Genomic DNA, 19277 nt, shown 5'->3' on the forward strand with positions numbered 1-19277 from the left:
TTACTACTACTCTGGCAGGGCTGTAACAAACTGTTTGGGTTTGCGGAGGATCCTCATCAGGTTCCTGGACATGTAATAAGGCTTCTGCATTGTTCCATCATTCCTCTCTAGATCTTCCACTGTATGAGGGAGAAACACTGGAGTCACTCTACTACTCTACTACTCTACTATACCTTACTATACCTTAATATATTATACCTTACTATACTGTACCTTACCATACCGTAATATATTATACCTTACTATACTGTACCTTACAATACCTTACTATACTGTACCTTACCATACCGTAATATATTATACCTTACTATACTGTACCTTACAATACCGTAATATATTATACCTTACTATACTGTACCTTACCATACCTTAATATATTATACCTTACTATACTGTACCTTACAATACCTTACTATATTGTACCTTACTATCCTGTACCTTACAATACCTTAATATATTATACCTTACTATACTGTACCTTAACATACCGTAATATGTTATACCTTACTATACTGTACCTTACCATACCATAATATATTATACCTTACTATACTGTACCTTAACATACCGTAATATATTATACCTTACTATACTGTACCTTACCATACCTTAATATATTATACCTTACTATACTGTACCTTAACATACCGTAATATATTATACCTTACTATACTGTACCTTACTATACCTTAATATATTATACCTTACTATACTGTACCTTACAATACCTTACTATATTGTAACTTACTATATTGTAACTTACTATATTGTACCTTACCATACCTTAATATATTGTAACTTACTATATTGTAACTTACTATATTGTACCTTACCATACCGTAATATATTATACCTTACTATACTGTACCTTACCATACCTTAATATATTATACCTTACTATACTGTACCTTACAATACCTTAATATATTATACCTTACTATACTGTACCTTACCATACCGTAATATATTATACCTTACTATACTGTACCTTACAATACCTTACTATACTGTACCTTACCATACCGTAATATATTATACCTTACTATACTGTACCTTACCATACCTTAATATATTATACCTTACTATACTGTACCTTACCATACCGTAATATATTATACCTTACTATACTGTACCTTACCATACCTTAATATATTATACCTTACTATACTGTACCTTACAATACCTTACTATACTGTACCTTACCATACCTTAATATATTATACCTTACTATCCTGTACCTTACTATCCTGTACCTTACTATATTGTAACTTACTATCCTGTACCTTACTATACTGTACCTTACTATACTGTACCTTACTATACTGTACCTTACTATACTGTACCTTAATATATTATACCTTACTATACTGTACCTTACTATATTGTCACTTACTATTGTCGTGTCTTTACTATCATTAAATTGAAGACTTATTGTTTTTATTAAAGATTCTCTGTAATTATTATTACACGATCAACTGATTAATCATGTAACTGTAATTAACTAGGAAGACGGGGCACCAAGGAAATTATTCAGATTACAAAGTTATCATTTCCTAAAATAACTTTTCAGATATTTTATATCTGATCAAATAGTCTTCTGATTAATGAATTATTTATTTTACCTCACGTTAGTCTCATTCCAAACGTCGTAAATTGTTGGTTATCTGCACGAACCCAGTCTTCACTATGAGTCATTCATACATCAATTGTCTTAAATCATTTATTTATTACTAACTAAGTAATTCACAGAAGTGCATAAACAAACAAACAAAGTCAATATGGTTACAAGAAATTATAAGAGAATGTGCCCTAGTGGGCTAAACCGGCATCGCGGCTTGGTGGACAAAACGGGGAGTGGGGTCAGCTGAGAACAATTGAAATGCTTATCCTTTACACATGAACGCTCACTCATTCGGGAACAATTGCAATCATATATATATATTTACGCTCAGTGTGTCGTCTTGATCGCTGTTGAAAAGTTTGTTTCTTTTGTAGAATTGTCCGTCTCGCTCTCTCTGTCGAGGTTATAGTGGATAGTTCATGGTGACATTCATTCATGTTGTTGTAGAATGGATGTTTCGGCAGTTGTCGTTCTTCGCGTTCAATGATACCAAATTCCTAGCTGCAGACTAGTAATTAATATCAAAGACTTGTTCTTATTCTGTCGGTATCGATAGTCTAAGAGTTTAACCACGTGGTATGGTTAAAAGATTCAGCAATGGTCTGCAACCTTTGTACTCCTGTGATTGAGAGAAACATGGTCTGCCTGAGAATTTCTCAAAGTTGGGTTTTATAGGGAATTGCAGAAAAGGGGCTGTCCCAGGATGCCTGACCCTAACTGGGCTCAGGGGCGGTCCTCTGATTTAGTTCAACTCAAAAGGGAATTGGAGTTTCCTTCATTAAACAGTCCAAAATCACATTACACAATTTTACAAACAGTATCATACTCACTCATTCATGTTATACAACAATTAGATGTAAACCTCATATCTGAGGCTATTATATAAACAGCATCATGGTAATGTGGCCACACCACCTGCCATGAACTTCCCCAAGTTGTAACAAACGGACCAGTTCGTAGCTGGATTCTTCACCGATCTTTTATACCTTCTCCAGAACGTGTAATTTGTTTGGACCTCAAGTTCTGTGAGGTGGAAGAAATTCCTTTGTTCTCTGTGAAAATTCACTCTGTCTCTTATACAGTGTGACCATGAGGAGAACCTCAGGAATTTATGACCTCTCTCGGACCACAGCAGCCTAGTTGAAGGAGGAGAGGGGGATGGGGCTTGCTATACCCAAAGAGGGCAACGTCATGACACTATATTACACTTTACTATACCTTACTATACTGTATCTTACTATATTATACCTTACTATATTACACCTTAATATATTACACCTTACTATATTATACCTTACTATAATGTACCTTACTATACTGTACCTTACTATACTGTACCTTACTATATTATACCTTACTATATTATACCTTACTATATTATACCTTACTATACCTTACTATATTATACCTTACTCTACCTTACTATATTATACCTTACTCTACCTTACTCTACTGTACCTTACCATACTGTACCTTACTATATTACACCTTACTGTACCTTACTATATTATACCTTACTATACCTTATTATATTATACCTTACTATACCTTACTATATTATACCTTACTCTTCCTTACACTACTGTACCACAAGACTACCTTACCCTGTTAGAGTTATAGTGGTGTAGGTATTGGAGGGTTAGGTGGTGTTGTGGTGTTGGAGGGTTAGGTGGTGTTGTGCTGTTGGAGAGTTAGATGGTGTTGGTACTCACAGAAGCAGAGAAACAGGGTGTCAACACACATGCTGTAGACACTGAAGAAGCCCTGAGCGATGAGGTAGGCTCCGGCCATCACTGTCTGCAGAGCAACATTACGACAACATAGCTGCATGAGTTCTAACAGCACCAATCAATACACTGCTGACAATACATACAGTAAATGTAACTTTAAAAATACACGGCAGTTAGCAACACAGGCTACTGCGTTAATAGTCTCATATCCGCCTCCGCAGTGGCGCAGTGGTCTAAGGCACTGCATCGCAGTGCTAGCTGTGCTGCTAGCTGTGCCACTACAGATTCTGGGTTTGAGTCCAGGATCTGTTGCCGCTGGCCGCGACTGGGAGCCCCATGGGGTGGTCACAATTGTCCCAGTGTCGTACGGACTAGGGGAGGGTTTGGCAGGGAGGGATGTCCTTGTTCTATCGTGCACTAGTGACTTGTGTGGCGTGTTGGGCGCAATGCACGCTGACACGGTTGCCAGGTGTACTGTGTTTCCTCCGACACATTGGTGCGGCTGCCTTCTGGGTTGGATGAGCGCTGTGTCAAGAAGCAGTGCGGCTTGCTTGGGCACGGCTCTTGACCTTCGCCTCTCCTGCGTCCGTACGGGAGTTGCAGCAATGAGACAAGACTAACTACCAAATGGATACCACGAAATTGGGGAGAAAAGGGGCTAAAAAATAAATAATCATCTCATATCAAAGGAGGTTCTACTAAGTTCAACAGTGAATGAAACTAAATGAAAATCAGCCATTTTCATGATCTCATTTCTAAATCAATTTCAAACCTGCATACAACATCTAATACAGGGTTTCCCTTACTTGGTCCTCGGGACCCCAAGGAGTTCACGTTTTGGTTTTTGACCTAGCATTACACAGCTGATTCAAATGATCAACTAATCATCAAGCTTTAATCATTTGAATCAGCTGTATGGTGTTCGGGTAAAAAACAAAACTTGCACCCCTAGGGGTCCCGAGGACCGAGTGTGGGAAACGCTGGTCTAATGTGTTCATCGAAGATAGAATGTCAATGAAGAACTGTGAGTGTTGAGTGTTTGGTAACAATACTGTTGCATGGACGTACCAGGATGGGAACCCAGTAATAGTTGAGCATCTCGGCCTGGAACGTGTCGCCAGGCAGGCGGATTTGTCCAGAGAAGAAGAAGAAAGCCAACACACCTGATAAAACAGAGACAGGTCAGCCATTAGATCATTATAATAGTCCTACTTCCTTAGTGAAGGAAAACAAGATGCTGATAATAAACACAACCACTGAAGATAAAATGGCCAACACAATAGTTACAGTACTATGTCTTATACTATTTCATGTGTATGAAGATTCTTATAATATCAGAAGTCCAGACACAATATATTAAACTCAGTATTCATTAAGCCTGAAATCCAGTCTGTTTGTGTTTATTAGTTAACCTTTATTTAACTAGGCAAGTGAGTTATTTTATTTAGTTGTATCTTATTTACAATGACAGCCTACCCCAACACTGGGCCAATTATGAGGTGCCCTATGGGACTCCCAATCACAGCCAGATGTGATGGAGCCTGGATTTGAACCAGGTACTATAGTGACACCTCTTGCACTGAGATGCAGTGCCTTAGACCACTTTCAGGAGTGATAGTAACAAGTTTGGCATGACAAGGACTGGCAAGTAGAGGAATGTTGGCAGAAACAGACTGGATTTCAGGCTGCTATTCATACTTAAAGTTCAAACAAATGTGAGTTCAGGTAAACTTCTCTTACCAACTATTGCCACCACTAGTAGTTTGCCAAAGAATATGAGCATGTCTGTCACTCTGTCCAGTAGCACCACCCTGTGGCCAACGAGAGGATGACACATTAAAGAATCTTGACAACCCGGAAGCATCTTACATAGAAACCAATATCAATGTCTTTGACTATATTGGAAGTAGAGGAAAAATACAAATAAAAGAGAGAGCAGAAGATCGACCAACCAAATAAACCCAGTCTTACCGTCCGATGTGCCTCATCAACAGACTGTATGCATTTTTGGCTGACACACAGAAGCTCTCCCCGTAGATGGCGATCTATCAGTCATTCAGAATGATGCATTACTGACATTACTGACGAGGATGAACTGCATGTTCCTACACCAAGAATAAATGACCAACTGAGCTAGAAGAGGTGCATGGATGCTAATGGCTGCTAAAAGGAATGCCAGACAGTGACTGACCATGATATAAGCGTTCCTGTTGAGGATCTTCAGGAAGTATTCCAGACACCAGAAGCAGCATCTGAGACAGTTAAACAGGAACCGACCACAGGCACTCTGAGAACCTGGAGACACATCACAACATGGGATTCCCTTTAGTCAATGACTCATAAAACCACGTCTATTTGTGCATACTGTGTGTGTGTGTGTGTGTGTGTGTGTGTGTGTGTGTGTGTGTGTGTGTGTGTGTGTGTGTGTGTGTGTGTGGCCTTACCCCTGGTCTTATGGTTCAGGTACTCCAGCACCAACCTGACTAGCTGGAAGCAGGTGAGGAGGAGGGCTCCAAATGCCAGAGAGCCCACGTGGTACCTTCCAGGAAGGGAAGAAATAAACACATTTCATAATGAACTCCATATGAACACACGAGCAGAACCCAACGTCTGCTACTGAAATACAGCACATTAGACGCAGTCTAAAAAGATATGACATCAAATATCTCTTCACACTGACCCATCATTATGCTTAGCTTATCTACCACAACTAGTGCCCTCATATTCAAGATACAGGTAGGTAAGCTTTGTGGTATTTTGGGATTTTATTAGGATCTCCATTAGCTGTTGCAAAAGCAGCAGCTACTCTCCCTGGGATCCACACAACACATGACATAATACAGAATGACGTAATACAGAACATCAACAGAGAAGAACAGCTCAAAGGCAGAACTACATACATTTAAAAAAAGGCACATGTAGCCTACATATCAGTAGATACACACAAACTATCTAGGTCAAATAGGGGAGAGGCGTTTTTTGGAACCAAGTTTGCTGTTTATTTGAGCAATATGAGATGGAAGGAAGTTCCATGCAATAAGGGCTCTATATAATACTGTACGCTTTCTTGAATTTGTTCTGGATTTTGGGACTGTGAAAAGACCCCTGGTAGCATGTCCGATGGGATAAGTGTGTGTGTCAGAGCTGTCTGGCTTAAGGCACAATCCTATGTCCCCCCCCCACAGAAACCCTTAGTCCCTCATGTCTTACTGTAGAGTGCGTATGAAGCACTGGGACAGGGCGAAGGGTGAGATTTCTGCAGGCTTGCTGAAGGCCCAGTAGTATGAAGCAAAGGTCCCAGCCAGGGTACATTGGCCCAGGGCGATGACAAAGTTCACACACCACAGGAAGGCAAAGATGTTGAAGACCTGCAGGTAAACCAGGTTCTGCTGGAACAGGCCTGTGTCATCGTACCTGAAGAAGATGCAGCGCACCGACGGGCAGTATGGGTAGGCCGAGGAGTTGAACGTCTGGGTAGGGAGAGGAGAGGACAGGGGAGGAGGAGAGAAATATGAGACAAGTGGGAGGCAGTGTTTCCCCTAGTTTACCTCATTTCAAGGTGGGTTGCAAACATGGGGTTCTGACATCAGAATCATTTGTCAATTGAAACCAATAGAAGCGAAGCCATCTACCTGTGGCTTGCAGGTCTCAGAGCCGTTGATGAGACTACACTTATCTACAGAGGGGTCGCTAAGAGACACCACTCTGTAGAGAGGGGCCCCTGATGTGACCAAGTATCTGTGGGGAGCCTCGAGTCAAGGACCCAACCAAACTAAAGGCAAAAACCAGTGGTTGGAAACAAAATGATTTTCCAATAATTTCGTTCTGAACAGAACCATCATTTTTTTTGGTTCCGTTCCACTGTTCCGACCAGGAAACAAAAGTTATGAATCGGTTCGAAGTCATTGTTTATATTGTTCCTTTCTCTTCCTTTTTAAACCTCTGAAATGTTTTTTTTTACCTTTAGCTCGACTTTACCAATCAGTGTGGATAGAGCAGCTTGCTATGGAGTGGGCAAACTATGCAGTAGACTATACTTCAAAGGGGGAGGGGCTACAGTAGACTATACTTCGAAGGGGGAGGGGCTACAGTAGACTATAATTTGAAGGGGGAGGGGCTACAGTAGACTATACTTCGAAGGGGGAGGGGTTACAGTAGACTATACTTTGAAGGGAGAGGGGCTACAGTAGACTATACTTTGAAGGGGGAGTGGCTACAGTAGACTATACTTCGAAGGGGGGGCTACAGTAGACTATACCCCAAAGGGGGAGGGGCTACAGCAGACTATACTTTGGGGGGGAGGGGCTACAGTAGACTATACTCCGGTTGGGGAGGGGTTACAGTAGACTATACTTCAGGGGGGGGGGGGGGGGGGGGGGTTACAGTAGACTATACTCCGGATGGGGAGGGGTTACAGTAGACTATACTCCATTAGACTATACTTCGGGGGGGAGGGGCTACAGTAGACTATGCTCTGGATGGGGAGGGGTTACAGTAGACTATATCTTGGAGGGGGAGGGGCTACAGTAGACTATACTCCGGATGGGGGGGGGGGGGGGGGGGGGGGGGTTACAGTAGACTATATTTTGGAGGGGGAGGGGCTACAGTAGACTATACTCCGGAGGGGGAGGGGTTACAGTAGACTATACTCTAGATGGGGAGGGGTTACAGTAGACTATACTCCATTAGACTATACTTCGGGGGGGAGGGGCTACAGTAGACTATGCTCTGGATGGGGAGGGGTTACAGTAGACTATATCTTGGAGGGGGAGGGGCTACAGTAGACTATACTCCGGATGTGGGGGGGGGGGGGGTTACAGTAGACTATATTTTGGAGGGGGAGGGGCTACAGTAGACTATACTCCGGATGGGGAGGGGTTACAGTAGACTATACTCTAGATGGGGAGGGGTTACAGTAGACTATACTCCGGATGTGGAGGGGGAGGGGCTACAGTAGACTATACTCCGGATGGGGGGGGGGGGGGTTACAGTAGACTATATTTTGGAGGGGGAGGGGCTACAGTAGACTATACTCCGGATGGGGAGGGGTTACAGTAGACTATACTCTAGATGGGGAGGGGTTACAGTAGACTATACTCCATTAGACTATACTTCGGGGGGGAGGGGCTACAGTAGACTATGCTCTGGATGGGGAGGGGTTACAGTAGACTATATCTTGGAGGGGGAGGGGCTACAGTAGACTATACTCCGGATGTGGGGGGGGGGGGTTACAGTAGACTATATTTTGGAGGGGGAGGGGCTACAGTAGACTATACTCCGGATGGGGAGGGGTTACAGTAGACTATACTCTAGATGGGGAGGGGTTACAGTAGACTATACTCCGGATGTAGATGGGGAGGGGGGGGGGGGGGGGGGTTACAGTAGACTATATTTTGGAGGGGGAGGGGCTACAGTAGACTATACTCCGGATGGGGAGGGGTTACAGTAGACTATACTCTAGATGGGGAGGGGTTACAGTAGACTATACTCCATTAGACTATACTTCGGGGGGGAGGGGCTACAGTAGACTATGCTCTGGATGGGGAGGGGTTACAGTAGACTATATCTTGGAGGGGGAGGGGCTACAGTAGACTATACTCCGGATGTGGGGGGGGGGGTTACAGTAGACTATATTTTGGAGGGGGAGGGGCTACAGTAGACTATACTCCGGATGGGGAGGGGTTACATTAGACTATACTTCGGAGGGGGAGGGGTTACAGTAGACTATACTCCGGATGGGGGGGGTTACAGTAGAATAACGGTTCTGTTCCAGAACAGTATAGATCACTTTCGTTCCCGATTCTCTCTCTGTTCCTCTAAAAATTTTGTTCTTTTCTCGTTTTCTGTTCTGTTCCAACCACTGGCTAAAACACACATGACAAAATAAGCAGTGAAAATAACCAGTTAGCTTATGCATTAGAAAGCATTGGAAATGGAAACCCCATGTATGATGGGTCAAAGGATACAGGGAGGTCATTCCCCAGTAGGCCACACACACCACCAGCAGAACAAAGGTAAACAGAGGGTAGAGCAGGGTGGACATCAGGTAACCCACCACCCTGCCGACAGAACACACACATTACACATCCTTTCATACAGGATAAAACACTAATAAATACAATGAATCAAATCTGAGGCCATGTCTGACCTGCTGGACTCCTCCATGAGAGCAACAGCAACAGAGAGTCTCCTCCTGAGACAACTAAGCACCAGAATCAAAATGGACTCCCACACGCACAGGATGATCACTGAGGAAAGAAAGAAATAGTGTTTTTTATTGAGCTGGCCAGGTTTCCCTTGTAAAAGAGGTCCTCTGACCTCAATGGGACTTCCTGGATAAAAAATGTTAAATTAAATAGAAATATATGCCAATCTTTGGACACAGGAGGCTGGTGGCACCTTAATTTGGGAGGATGGGCTTGTGGTAATGGATGGAGCGGAATGAGTGGAATGGTATCAAATACATCAAACACATGGTTTCGCTTCGTTCCAGATACTATTATGAGTTGTCCTCCCCTCAGCAGCCTCCACTGATATAACCCATAGACAGTACATAATGATCAAACTCACAGAAAGCAAGCCAGGTCTCTTTGACTTGAAGGTAGACTGAGATATTTGTATTGAAGCTTAGATCACCGAACTTCAGTTTAGAAGTGCTGAAATGGTAGTATTCTGAGTAGCAGTGCCATATTCCTGGGGAGGAGAAGAACCCATTATGCAAATTCTGTCATAATTCTAGATTTAACAGAAAACCAGATAAGGCTAGCATGTGAGTATAAAATAGTGATTGCTAGATACAAAAGATTGGAAAGTCAAAATAGTAAGAAAAGCATGTTGACCCTTGTCTTTCTTGTCTGCAAGCAGACAGACAGACAGACAGACAGGCAGACAGACAGACAGACAGACAGGCAGACAGACAGACAGACAGACAGACAGACAGACAGACAGACAGACAGACAGACAGGCAGACAGACAGACAAACAGACAGACAGACAGACAGACACCACCACCACTTTATCCCTACATATGATCCACATAATCTAGTCCAGGCCAGGCTGCAGGGCTATATGAGCCAGACTTACCGTAGCCTCCCACCACCAGAAGTCCCACCATGAGAATCCAGACCAGGACAATGGCCAGGTACCTCAGCAGCAACAGGAACACCACACTGACTAGCAGAGCCAGCGTCAGACCACTGCAAACACAGCACGCAGCAAACTGTTGGAGAGCAGCTGAGGCATGGTATGGGCATGCTAAACACTCTGACTGACTGGCATTAGTGTTGGTTGGTTGACAAGCAACTGTCCAGAGCAACCACCAGACCACTGCAAACAACTAGACATCCAATGTCTGTACTGACATACCACTTCTAATACATGGTCAACACATTGCTTCATACTAAGTGGTAGGATAGTGTGGATATTGGAACAGAGACAGCTCAGGCATGGTATAGACATACAGTGTAAAACACCAGTGGACTAGTTGGTGCTGGTAGACTGACAAGATTTACTGTTGGTTGGTTTACTAGCGTTAGTACCGGTTGGCTGTTGACGGTTGGCGCGGCTGGTAGCCTAGCGGTTAAGAGCCGACTAGGGGAAAATCTGCCGCTGTTCCCTTGAGCATGACACGTAACCCTAATTGCTCCTGTAAGTCACTCTGTTTTTTTAAATCAGATTTTACTGCTTGCTTGAGTTCCTTGATGTGGAATGGAGTTCCATGTAAACATGGCTCTATGTAGTACTATGGCTCTATGTAGTACCATGGCTCTATGTAGTACTATGGCTCTATGTAGTACTATGGCTCTATGTAGTACCATGGCTCTATGTAGTACTATGGCTCTATGTAGTACCATGGCTCTATGTAGTACCATGGCTCTATGTAGTACTATGGCTCTATGTAGTACTATGGCTCTATGTAGTACTATGGCTCTATGCAGTACTATGGCTCTATGTAGTATCATGGCTCTATGTAGTACCATGGCTCTATGTAGTACTATGGCTCTATGTAGTACCATGGCTCTATGTAGTACTATGGCTCTATGTAGTACTATGGCTCTATGTAGTACTATGGCTCTATGTAGTACTATGGCTCTATGTAGTATCATGGCTCTATGTAGTACTATGGCTCTATGTAGTACCATGGCTCTATGTAGTATCATGGCTCTATGTAGTACTATGGCTCTATGTAGTACCATGGCTCTATGTAGTACTATGGCTCTATGTAGTACTATGGCTCTATGTAGTACCATGGCTCTATGTAGTACCATGGCTCTATGTAGTACCATGGCTCTATGTAGTACTATGGCTCTATGTAGTACTATGGCTCTATGTAGTACTATGGCTCTATGTAGTACCATGGCTCTATGTAGTACTATGTACCCACTGTGAGATAGTTGGAAGCTCAGACTTACAGTAAGATCCAGTACCAGGAGGAGGCAAAGTCCTCAAAGACCCTCACTCCTACGGCCTTTCTGTTGAAGCCTGATATCAGTGAGCTGGAATAATGGAAAGATATAGTAGGTTAGAGGACAGTGATGATCTGTTTAGCTACACATATTCTGTGTCCCAAATGGCACCTTATTCCCTATGGGTCCTGGTCAAAAATAGTGCACTACAAAAGGAAAAGAGTGCCATTTGGGACACAAGCATATAGTATCTACAGGAGAATATTAGTTCATTGGATGAATGATAACCCCATGGCGCTTCTGATGCTGTTGACTGTCTCGTTGACGGAGGCCATTCCGGGCAGAGTGAAGTTGGAAGGAGCACTTTTGAGAGCATGTAGACTGGGCAAACACCTCCCCAGAGCTGTAGTGATTCAAACGACAACATACGGACGAGTAGAGTGAGGAAAAGGTTCAGAGTGGATTCACCTCAGTTTCCTGCTGTTTCACTTCATCCTCTGTACCATGATTATGTAGACATCCTTTTTTATTTTATTATGTAATGTACACATTAACAGTCCTGTCAGTAGATGTGAGGATGGATGCCATGTTAAACTACTTCACCTGATTTACTTGGAACAAGGAAGGACGGACAAAGTTCTGCATCAAGGATCTCTTGGACAGTCTGAAAGAGAGAGTACAGGACCAAACATGACTAGAAGGATGGCCAATATACAGAAGCACTGTATTAACAGACGGACATGTAGAAACTACATCTGTTTCTAATCAATGCCTCAAATTAAAATGTTTTCCAATCAACCAAACCCTTTTACACAGACATAAGCTACATAATGTAGCTATGCTTGACAGATTGCTTGGGACTAATGGTCCCACACACCCAGTTCCAGTCTCTATAAGCACATTGATAACAGTGTAAAATGCCCTGTACCCAGGTGGTGGTAGTCAGGTTGAGGCTGTGGTCACAGTACTGCTGATGGAAGAAGTCTTTGGGATTGGCGTCGGGGTCATAGGCAGCAGCAGACAGCATCCAGAAGTGAGACGGACACTTAGGGACACACACCTGCAGAGGAAGGGACAGAGAGATGGGAGGGACCAGACATTAGTGTACGGCAAACCTTGATTTCCCGCAGTCTCACATTTGACGTATCACAGGTAACGAAAGTGTGAGTGAAACCATCAAGAGAGAGAGTGAGTCAAATCTCAAATGAAACCCTATTCCCCAAATGATGTGGCCCCATACTGTTGACTATTACATGAAGTGGTATGTGTCCTAAGCTACATGTTGTACCCTATGCAGTATGTCCTATCTGTTACGTCATATGTCCTATGTGACTCTGGTCAAACGGACGGGGACAGGTAGGATGTGATCGTACAGATACAGTTTGAGTCTGACCTGTGTGGTGGGACACTGTGTGCCTCCGAGCGCTGCTGCCATCACCTTGGTGGTCGTGGCACACTTCAGTATGTCCACATAGATCATCCTGGGCTGGTCTCTGGCAAGACAGAGTTAAAAACAAAGACTGAGTTGTCTCAACTTGATCTCTTTCAGACACTCAGTGAGTTAGCATAATGCACATCCAGGCCCCTGTTCCAGCATCCTGACAGACACCCTATATCCCTTTAGAGTGCACCACCTTATAGGTCTGTTTAGGACTCAGCCATGATTTCTGATGCTTGGCCTGTAGCTAGGTACTAATACAGTAACATAGGACCAATAACTAGGTAGACATACAGTAACATAGGACCTATAACTAGGTAGACATACAGTAACATAGGACCTATAACTAGTAGACATACAGTAACATAGGACTATAACTAGGTAGACATACAGTAACATAGGACCTATAACTAGTAACAGTAACATAGGACCTATAACTATAACTAGGTAGACATATAGTAACATAGGACCTATAACTAGGTAGGACATACAGTAACATAGGACCTATAACTAGTAACATAGGACCTATAACCTATAACTAGGTAGACATAACATAGGACCTATAACTAGGTAGACATACAGTAACATAGGACCTATAACTAGGTAGACATACAGTAACATAGGACCTATAACTAGGTAGACATACAGTAACATAGGACCTATAACTAGGACATAGACATAACATAGGACCTATAACCTATAACTAGGTAGACATACAGTAACATAGGACCTATAACTAGGTAGACATACAGTAACATAGGACATAACTATAGACATATAGTAACCTATAACTAGGACCTATAACTAGACCTATAACTAGGTAGTAGACATAACATAGGACCTATAACTAGACATATAGTAGGACATAACATATAGTAACCTATAACTAGGTAGACCTATAACTAGGTAGACATAGGACCTATAACTAGGTAGACATACAGTAGACATACAGTACCATAGGACCTATGACTAGGTAGACATAACTAGGTAGACATAGGACTATAACTAGGTAGTAGGACCTATAACTAGACCTATAACTAGGTAGACATACAGTAACATAGACCATAATACAGTAACATAGGACTATAACTAGGTAGACATACAGTAGACATACAGTACCATATAACTAGGTAGACATAACAGACCTAGGTAGACACTAGGTAGTAACATAGGACCTATAACTAGGTAGACATACAGTAACATAGGACCTAGACATACAGTAACATAGGATATAGGACCTATAACTAGGTAGACATACAGTAACATAGACCTATAACTAGGTAGACATACAGTAGCATAGGACCTATAACTAGACTATAACTAGGTAGACATACAGTAACATAGGACCTATAACTAGGTAGACATACAGTAACATAGGACCTATAACTAGGTAGACATACAGTAACATAGGACTATAACTAGGTAGTAACATAGACCTATAACTAGGTAGACATACAGTAACATAACTAGGTAGACATATAGTAACATAGGAACTATAACTAGGTAACAGTAATATAGGACCTATAACTAGGTAGACATAACATAGGACCTATAACTAGGTAGACATACAGTAATATAGGACCTATAACTAGGTATACTAGGTAGACATACAGTAACATAGGACCTATAACTAGGTAGACCTATAACTAGGTAGACAGTAACATAGGACCACTAGGTAGACATACAGTAACATAGGACCTATAACTAGGTAGACATAACAGGTAGACATACAGAACTATAACTAGGTAGACATACAGTAACATAGGACCTATAACTAGGTAACATAGGACCTATAACTAGGTAGACATACAGTAATATAGGACCTATAACTAGGTAGACATACAGTAACATAGGACCTATAACTAGGTAGACATAACATAGGACCTATAACTAGGTAGACATACAGTAATATAGGACCTATAACTAGGTAGACATAACATAGACCTATAACTAGGTAGACATACAGTAATATAGGACCTATAACTAGGTAGACATACAGTAACATAGGATATAACTAGGTAGACATATAGTAACATAGGAACAATAACTAGGTAGACATAACATAGGACCTATAACTAGGTAGACATACAGTAACATAGGACCTATAACTAGGTAGACATACAGTAACATAGGACCTATAACTAGGTAGACATAACATAGGACATAGACATATAGTAACATAACAATAACTAGGTAGACATAACTACCTATAACTAGGTAGACATACAGTAACATAGGACCTAGGTAGACATACAACTAACTAGGTATAGACATACTAGTAACATAGTAACATAGTAGAACAATAACTAGGTAGACATAACATAGGACCTATAACTAGGTAGACATATAGTAACATAGGAACAATAACTAGGTAGACATAACATAGGACCTATAACTAGGTAGACATACAGTAACATAGGACCTATAACTGGGTAGACATAACATAGGACCTATAACTAGGTAGACATACAGTAACATAGGACCTATAACTAGATAGACATAACATAGGACCCATAACTAGGTAGACATACAGTAACATAGGACCTATAACTAGGTAGACATACAGTAACATAGGACCTATAACTAGGTAGACATAACATAGGACCTATAACTAGGTAGACATATAGTAACATAGGACCTATAACTAGGTAGACATAACATAGGACCTATAACTAGGTAGACATATAGTAACATAGGAACTATAACTAGGTAGACATACAGTAATATAGGACCTATAACTAGGTAGACATAACATAGGACCTATAACTAGGTAGACATACAGTAATATAGGACCTAGGTAGACATATAGTAACCTATAACTAGGTAGACATACAGTAATATAGGACCTATAACTAGGTAGTAGGACCTATAACTAGGTAGACATACAGTAATATAGGACCAGTAATATAACTAGGTAGACATACAGTAACATAGGACCTATAACTAGGTAGACATACAGTAACATAGGACCTATAACTAGGTAGACATACAGTAACATAGGACCTATAACTAGGTAGACATACAGTAACATAGGACCTATAACTAGGTAGACATAACATAGGACCTATAACTAGGTAGACATACAGTAACATAGGACCTATAACTAGGTAGACATAACATAGGACCTATAACTAGGTAGACATACAGTAACATAGGACCTATAACTAGGTAGACATACAGTAACATAGGACCTATAACTAGGTAGACATAACATAGGACCTATAACTAGGTAGACATACAGTAACATAGGGCCTATAACTAGGTAGACATACAGTAACATAGGACCTATAACTAGATAGACATAACATAGGACCTATAACTAGGTAGACATACAGTAACATAGGACCTATAACTAGGTAGACATACAGTAACATAGGACCTATAACTAGGTAGACATACAGTAACATAGGACCTATAACTAGGTAGACATACAGTAACATAGGACCTATAACTAGGTAGACATACAGTAACATAGGACCTATAGCTAGATAGACATAACATACTGTGACATCCCATTATCCTTCACTCAACATTCTCAGTCTTCTTAAGCTACACAAAGCTAGGCCAAGGAGGATGAGCCACTATCTTGCACTTTTTGTGACTTTTTGTTTTTTATAGGCTACTCACCTATTCATTCCCACTCCACAGAACATTCCGGTGGAGTTCCTGGGGAAGAGAACATGGCGAGGGTCTCCAAACAACCAGGCTGATGGAGGGAGAGAGAAAGAACCAGAGGAAATCATATCACACACTTCCATGACAGGGGTTTAATTTCAGAGTGGTTCGGTCGATGTAGCTAGGCCTACTGTGCTGTACACTAAAAGATGGCCGAACAGTATACAGGGGAATCATCTCTCTCATTGTCATGTTGACATTGACAATCAGATACTGACTTTTTAGATGAGCAAGGGAAAAAACAGATATCATATGATGACAGTCATGCCATCTTCAAACGATGATGAAGACTTCCCTACCCAGAACTCCCATGACCATGTAACCAGCTATGACAGCCAAGAACAGTATGCAGCAGATCAGATCTGTGCAGCTCCTGAAATGACACAAAGAAATGAAATCAGCTGATTCATATGCTTGAACAAGGTGGACTTAATCCACATGACAGCTAGCTAGCATGTCCGCTTTCAAAAGAGTTGTACACAAATCTAAGATGTAATGTGAGCATGATTTTGTATGTGTGCTTCTGCATATGCTGTGATTTTAGCAGTGCATTTAAAAAGATCTATGCTAGAAAAAAATACAAATTGTATGTATATGTCCCAACTTTCAACCTATACAGACCCTGGATAAAGGTACTGCCCTAGTGTAGGGAATAGGTTGCTATTTGGGACGCACACCATAAATAGTCCAAATGGAAATCGAGATTGAATGAAGGAAAACAACCATTGATGAGTCTGCACAAACCTCTTTCGTACTGGTCCACTGAAGAATGGATCATAGGGAGCGGCATAGCCTGAAATGAAAGAGAACAGATTCAGCACACAGGGTTCTTTCGGACGGAAAATTGGTCAAAGGACTTTTACTTTTGCAGCAGTTTTCACTGTTGATGTAGGTCTACTGTAACTGCAAAAACGAGAAGGCCAACAACATTGGCTTTGGTTTGACAAAATAATTTCAAATATTGACAGGGGTGTAAAGTACTTAAGTAAAAATACTAGAAAGTACTTCTTACGTCGTTTTTTGGGGTATCTGCACTTTGTTACTATTTATATTTTTGAAAACTTGTACTTTTACTTCCCTACATTACTCAAGAAAATAATGTACTTTTAACACCATACATTTCCCCTGACACCCAAAAGTACTCGTTACATTTTGAATGATTAGTAGCACAGAAAATGCTCCAATTCAAGCACTTATCAAGAGAACATCCCTGGTCATCCCTACTGCCTCTGATCTGATGGACTCACTAAACAGAGAACATCCCTGGTCATCCCTACTGCCTCTGATCTGATGGACTCACTAAACAGAGAACATCCCTGGTCATCCCTACTGCCTCTGATCTGATGGACTCACTAAACAGAGACCATCCCTGGTCATCCCTACTGCCTCTGATCTGGAGGACTCACTAAACAGAGAACATCCCTGGTCATCCTACTGCATCTGATCTGATGGACTCACTAAACAGAGACCATCCCTGGTCATCCCTACTGCCTCTGATCTGGAGGACTCACTAAACAGAGAACATCCCTGGTCATCCCTACTGCCTCTGATCTGATGGACTCACTAAACAGAGACCATCCCTGGTCATCCCTACTGCCTCTGATCTGGGAGACTCACTAAACAGAGAACATCACTGGTCATCCTACTGCCTCTGATCTGGAGGACTCACTAAACAGAGAACATCCCTGGTCATCCTACTGCATCTGATCTGGAGGACTCACTAAACACACATGCTTTGTTTGTAAATTATGTCTGAGTGTTGGAGTGTGCCCCTGGCTATCCTTAAATTGAAAAAAACAAGAAAATGATGCCATCTGGTTCGCTTAATACAAGGAATTTTAAATGGTTTATACTTTTACTTTTGATACTTAGGTATATGTTAGCAATTATATTTACTTTTGATACTTAAGTCAATTTAAATAGTAATTTCCTGGGTGGCTTTCACTTTTGATATATTATGGTATTTTACTCAAGTATGACAGTTGGGTACTTTTTCCAACACTGAATATTGATGAGTGACTGCCTATACTGAAATTGTTGAGATGGTTAGAATAACTCACCCTTCTCTTCCGCCCTTTTACTGGTTCCTTTCATTTTCATGACCTTGCGCCGAAGAAACGGAGCGTTTGACTCTAAATGGCCGCGCACGGGTTTATGTTCAAGGCCCAGTTTAGCTTTGTTCAATCCGAACATCTGGACGTCTTTTCCGCGTTGATAAACGGTGACGTCATATAGGTACAACCGTAGCCAACAGCGCGACCCTGTCATTATGACATACATTTTGGAATGTTGCTGTATGATCGCTAGGAAAACAGTTGAACTCTTGGCCCCATTCAAAACATGTAGCCTCTTCCTGCTATGCTGATTTAATTCAATAAATCAATCAATGAGCAGGCTGAATTTTTTTAA

At 41.6% G+C, this 19277-nt stretch overlaps 1 protein-coding gene across 1 annotated transcript; it reads right to left on the minus strand.

The window, feature by feature from the left end:
* Window positions 1-6: 6 nt before the first annotated feature.
* LOC139398212 (choline transporter-like protein 4) lies at window positions 7-19136 on the minus strand. The gene is made up of 22 exons (XM_071144337.1): window positions 18929-19136; window positions 17613-17661; window positions 17168-17241; window positions 16821-16899; window positions 13149-13248; window positions 12684-12815; window positions 12359-12419; window positions 12044-12158; window positions 11762-11845; window positions 10434-10546; window positions 9922-10044; window positions 9500-9599; window positions 9318-9410; window positions 6984-7089; window positions 6562-6821; window positions 5796-5890; window positions 5543-5646; window positions 5323-5396; window positions 5092-5162; window positions 4420-4514; window positions 3334-3418; window positions 7-119 (listed from the first exon to the last, which is right to left on the minus strand). The coding sequence occupies exons 1-22, from the start codon at window positions 19134-19136 to the stop codon at window positions 7-9; spliced, it is 2334 nt and encodes a 777-aa protein (XP_071000438.1).
* Window positions 19137-19277: the final 141 nt, after the last annotated feature.

This window comes from Oncorhynchus clarkii, unplaced genomic scaffold (assembly GCF_045791955.1).
Source record: "Oncorhynchus clarkii lewisi isolate Uvic-CL-2024 unplaced genomic scaffold, UVic_Ocla_1.0 unplaced_contig_13509_pilon_pilon, whole genome shotgun sequence".
Classification (NCBI taxonomy): domain Eukaryota; kingdom Metazoa; phylum Chordata; class Actinopteri; order Salmoniformes; family Salmonidae; genus Oncorhynchus; species Oncorhynchus clarkii.